This window comes from Garra rufa, chromosome 21, assembly GCF_049309525.1.
Source record: "Garra rufa chromosome 21, GarRuf1.0, whole genome shotgun sequence".
NCBI lineage: Eukaryota > Metazoa > Chordata > Actinopteri > Cypriniformes > Cyprinidae > Garra > Garra rufa.
The window spans coordinates 29,478,727-29,484,726 of NC_133381.1; the positions used below are offsets into that span (position 1 = coordinate 29,478,727).

Below are 6,000 nucleotides of genomic sequence, written 5' to 3' on the forward strand. Positions count from 1 at the left end.
AACAAAATCTGTCATCACCCAGATCAAGGGTGCGTTATGCATGTGTTGTAGCCACCAGTGATAAAATCACATCTCCCTTGTTTGTTTTTTTTTTTTTGTTTTTTTTTAAGAAGGAAGTAAGTGAATCACATCAGTAGGTCTGTTTTTTTCCCTCATTTTTCTTTCGGTACAATCACTCTCTTTATCATTGTCAGCAGTATGATGAACCCCTGGTGAGCCGGTCCGTTTGTACAGCTCTGCGACTGTCTTCCATTTGCATAGATATGCAAACCGCGGTTACATCTCGTTGTGTTCGCTCTGATGCTATCAGACTCAACTCACATAAATCCAGTCGCCACGCTACTTATCTGGGCCATTGTTCTGTCCTACATATAAAAAAGCGTTGTTGAGCTAGCGCTCCATATGCAAAAAGCAAACATATATATGGCGCCAGTGTAAAATGATTTGTATCTCGTCCAACGAAAGGGCAGAAGTTGTATATGTTTATGTTGAAATGTTATCCTAGTCATCTTTTCAGAGCTGTGCTTGAGTTCTCATTACATTAACACATATTGGAGTGTCTGTTGTATCTTTATTGGACAGGAAAGGGCTCTTTGTGTTTTCATTTGTTGATAGCCTTTGTCAGTATCCTTTCCTGTCACTGAAGCCATAAAAAACAAGAGACTACTGAGAGGCTTAGCCTCTTTTATGTCATCTTTCTGCCTCATTTAGTTTCACAAAGTGCTGAATTTACTTGATGTCTTTGTGTTTGTTTGCACAGAAGCTTTTAATGTAACCCTCTGATTTACTTTCTTGGCGGAAAGTCTATTGGAAAGACATAAAGTAAACCACTTCGGAGTAACCTGTTACACCTAATGTGTGGTTGTAAAAGAAGATGTACAAGAAAAATGAGGTAAAGGTGGGCTAATGGTTAATGATCAGGGCTGCTTGCGCAAATGTTACACCTTAAGCAAGGGTGACCCTGGAATCAGAGAGTTGCTGGGATTGAAATTCTGCTTTATCACCCTTGTGCCCTTGAGGGATTTAAACCTTGGCTCCTTCAGGGGAACTGTCTCTGTAATTAGTGTCTCTGATTCCCTCTTGTCTTTCTCCGCCCAGGAACCTCTCAAAACGTCACTCTCCGGGGCCGCTATCACTGCAGAGGGGGGCGGGAGATCAATGTGAGCCAGCTGTGTGACTTCAACCCTGACTGTCCACAAGGGGACGATGAGGGGGAACATTGCCGTGAGTATTAGTGCCGTTCATTTGGAGGACCAGACAGCAGACAGGGGCTCAGGAGGGCAACAGCAGCTCTTTAATGAAGCCATCGTGTGTTTGGCCATTATATAACAGAAGTTGTGTTTATTGGACAACCAGAGCTGTTCTGGTTCAGTAGCTATTGTCATCCCAGACACACCATTTCTCTTAAAATGAAAAAAAAGGGACGACACACACACACACACACACACACACACACAAATTACAGATTTATTTGTCTTACAGCAAAATAAGAGATACAGTGAGGGAAAAAAAAAATTTGATCTCCTGCTGATTTAGTACATTTCCCCACTGACAAAAAAATTATCAGTCTATAATTTTAATGGTAGGTTTATTTTAACAGTGAGAGACAGAATAACAAAAAAGATTGCATTTTAATGAGTGAAGTATATGATCCCCTATTAATCAGCAAAATTTCTGGTTTCCAGGTGTCTTTTTACACAGGTAACAAACTGAGATTAGGGGCACTCCCTTTAAGAGACTTCTCTAATCTCATTTTGTTACCTGTATAAAAGACACCTGTCCTCAGAAGCAATCAATCAGATTCCAAACTCTCCACCATGGCCAAGAACAAAGAGCTGTCCAAGGATGTCAGGGACAAGATTGTAGACCTACACAAAGCTGGAATGGGCTACAAGACCATTGGCAAGCATCTTGGTGAGAAGGTGACAACAGTTGGTGCGATTATTCGCAAATGGAAGAAACACAAAATAACTGTCAATCTCCCTCAGTCTGGGGCTCCATGCAAGATCTTACCTTGTGGAGTTTCAGTAGTCATAAGAACGGTGAGGAATCAGCCCAGAACTGCATGGGAAGATCTTGTCAAAGTTCTCAAGGCAGCTGGGACCATAGTCACCAAGAAAACAGTTGGTAACACACTACACCGTGAAGGACTGAAATCCTGCAGCAAGGTCCCTCTGCTCAAGAAAGCACATGTACAGGCTCAATAAACATCTGAATAATTCAGAGGAGAGCTGGGTGAAAGTGTTGTGGTCAGATGAGACCAAAATCGAGCTCTTTGGCATCAACTCAACTCTTCTAGGGCCCCTCGAAAACCATCCACACCGTCAAACATGAAGGTGGAAACATTATGCTTTGGGGGTGTTTTTCTGCTAAGGGGACAGGACACCTGCATCGCATCAAAGGGATGATGGACAGGGCCATGTACCGTCAAATCTTGGGTAAGAACCTCCTTCCCTCAGCCAGGGCATTGAAAATGTGTCGTGGATAGGAATTCCAGCATGACAATGACCCAAAACACACAGCCAAGGCAACAAAGGAGTGGCTCAAGAAGCAGCACATTAAGGTCCTGGAGTGACCTAGCCAGTCTCCAGTCCTTAATCCTATAGAAAATCTGTGGAGGGAGCTGAAGGTTAGAGTTGCCAAATGTCAGCCTCGAAACCTTAATGACTTGGAGAGGATCTGCAAAGAGGAGTGGGACAAAATTCTTCCTGAGATGTGTGCAAACCTGGTGGCCAACTACAAGAAACGTCTGACCTCTGTGATTGCCAACAAGGGTTTTGCCACGAAGTACTAAGTCATGTTTTGCAAAGGGGTCAAATATTTCACTAATTGAAATGCAAATCAATTTATTATTTTTTTTCTGGAATGTTTTTTTCATTATTATTATTGTTCTCTCACTTTTCAAATAAACCTACCAAATCAGCAGGGAATAATTTTTTTCCCTCACTGTATTGTAATTAACTATATTAATACATAGTTTGGGATAATTTATATACAAGTTAATCCAATGTTGCATTTATTTGACCAAAAACACAGTATTATAGTGAAATATTTTATTTTAATATATTTAAAAATTTCAATAGACATTTCAGTTATCAGTGTTCAATTATTATCAGTTATTATTGGTACTAATAATGGGTCTTATTATTATCATCATCAGTTTTTGCTATGTAATATTTTTGTAAAAAAAAAAAAAACTTTTTTTTCCCTCAGGATGCTTTGATTAATAACCTGTTCAAAAGAACAGCTTTCATTTGTTTATGCATTCATTGTGTAACTATATAAATGTCTTTACTAATTTAATGCATCCTGTCTGAATAAAAGTAATAATTTATTATTATTATTATTATTATTATTATTATTATTATTATTATTATTATTATTATTATTATTTTATGTCTGCTGAATTCTATTTTTTCCCATCAATATGACAGTCATTCAATACTATGATATTACAATCTGAATCCTTTACCATGGTACAAGGTTTTTGTAAATATGATAACTGAATATGATGTACAAATATGAGTTAGCTAGCTATATAAATTTGTGGGATGAGGTAAATCTTTTGCTTTTTAGCCACTTTAGTGGAAACCTCTTTAGTTTTCACTGAATTTTGACAGTTTATATCAGTAATTTTCATTGCTGCATCATACTTTTTATCTTTTTAACACTAAACAATTTCAGTTCAGATGACATCTCCCACATTAAGTCTATTTTCGTAATTTTCTCTCTCTGATGGCCCCACCTTTTCCATCATTCCCTGCTTATTCATTTCTGTATTAAAACTCCCCTTACCTTAAAGATCAGAGGCTCACACTGTCCCGATTCTTTATTTCATTCCTACCATAATCTATCTTGTATGATGCAATTTCATTCCATCACAGAGGATTCATTAGTGATCCATTCCTTCAGCTACTTACAGCTTTTCAATGCCAAACGGAAAGCTGCAATCTCATCCTATGTCATTCAAATTGCAAAGAGCATTTCTTCTTTCTTTGTCATCTTTTTCTCTCTTTCTCTGTTATTGCTCTTCATGCTAATCCTCATGAGTGTGGTCATGCTGGTCGATGTGTTTACTCTCTCTTGGTTAATGGCAGTGAGTCCAGAGCTGTAGCATCTCCCCTCAGCGGATGATTAGCTGATCCTGCCTCACACCTCTCAGATCAATACAGAGCAGCCGCTGTAATCAAATTTCAATGGGTCCACCTGCAGTGCAAAAAGAAAGGCAACACACACGCATTTGGAAATTTAACAGGATTCTGAGCTTTGTTTACTGTTAGAACAAAACTAAATGTCACTGTTCATGTTCAATATGCCACCGCAGATATTAATATTGATTAGCAACCCATTAATCAGTCTCTTTCAAACCCATTCAGAACATTTAATTTGCACAACAAGATTTATTTAATAAACTTTGCTGTAAGCTTAATGAAAATTGACATCTTTAGACCAGATAAATAAATGCTGCACAGGACACTGCAGTTGTGATTCTGTTTAAAAGCATGTTTGAGGTGAATCTCACAAAATAATGTTAGGGTCATATCTAAACTTAAAATTAAAAGAATAAAACCAGTATTAGTCCTTTTTTTTTTTAAATACAGTAGCTAAACATTCTTCAAACAAGATACATTTGCCTAAAAATGAAATAAGAAAAATTCTAAATTAAATTAGATTGATTTTCAGAATCTTGAGTTATTATTATTATGTTTTAGTTTATTTTCCTTACCCTAATGACAAATGCCAGTCAAGTCTTATTTTGGGATGAAACATATATTAGAGCATAAATATTGCCTGTCGAGGTCTATAAACAAGAAATTTATTTAAATAAAATATAAGCGCAAGTTTTTTATTAGAAAACTATTTTGGGCAAGGTTGTTCCAGGAGAAACCAGGAGAACAAAAAACATTCTGCTTTCTTCATTATTTTTAATTTATTAACAAGCCTTTTCAAATAATCACTTTGTTCCCATAAATGCATCCACTGCTTGGAAGCATGTCATTTTATATGCCTAACACTGGATTGTACGAACCCTTAAGCAAAGCTTGTAAGTTGCATGCCAGCAGGCAATTTATCCTCTGCAATGCAGTGGATCGCTGGAGGGCAACCATGTTTCTTCCCCCCGTTTCTTAACGAAGGTCAGACTCATCCCTGCAGCCCTGCAAGGGGTTGAATGAATTGTTTGTTGATGGAAGGGCTTTGAGGCCGTTTCGAATGTGGCCTTCCTACACACTTTCTCCCCTGTCTTTCTGTTCCTTTACCTCAAAACCATATCCTCATTTGCACTCAGCAACACTCAGCTGCCCTCATATGCCTCTTCAGACATTTAAAAAATGGTCAAAGACTATTTCTCATCAAAGCTTCTAAGCTCTTGAGCTAAGGGAAACGATTGTTAGCCCATATTTCTCTTTTTCTTTTCATCCCTCACAGTTCTTTTCTCTCAGTATTCTCAGAATGTCTCATTTCATTCTCCTACTAAACCAGGTCAATTCCTCAATGGCAGCTATTGCTCATTCGGGAGAGAGGATTGTGGCTGGCAGCTGGTTCCAGGAAGAGGCCCTCAATGGAGGGCTCATCCCTCCATTCCCCAAAGCCTCAGAAGCAGCTGTCCATCACCAGGTGCTTCCCCTGAACATCTTAAGTTGAAGTTCAAACAACAAAAAGTGCTGTTTTATTTAAATAAAAAGTTAATCAAGTGCAGAGTTGAGTTCTAATCTTGATAAATTAAAAAGAAAGTGAAATAATTTACGCAGATATGGTTAATAAATAATCTTTATTAAAGATTTACAATAAGCTTTTTGGCTGGTTATCTTTCATCTATTCTTTAGGGGATGCTATTTTTTATTTCATGTGTTTCATCACTGTCTGGCAGGGGCCTTGTTGGCTATCGACAGCCAGCCCAAAGGTCAACGAGGATCAGCCCAGGTGCGAAGCCCGCTTTTCTTCTACCCCCTACGGAACGCCCCTTGCATGGTAAGAAGACAACGTTTCTGCATTCCTTAA

General features: G+C 38.3%; 1 protein-coding gene across 1 annotated transcript in view; it reads left to right on the forward strand.

The window, feature by feature from the left end:
• LOC141295380 (ALK tyrosine kinase receptor-like) overlaps positions 1-6,000 on the forward strand; it is a 406,769-nt gene extending 400,769 nt beyond the window's left edge. The window contains exons 6-8 of the mRNA XM_073826587.1: positions 1,099-1,224; positions 5,482-5,616; positions 5,870-6,000. Coding sequence (XP_073682688.1) covers positions 1,099-1,224; positions 5,482-5,616; positions 5,870-6,000 — 392 coding nt within the window. The remainder of the gene's footprint in view (positions 1-1,098; positions 1,225-5,481; positions 5,617-5,869) is intronic.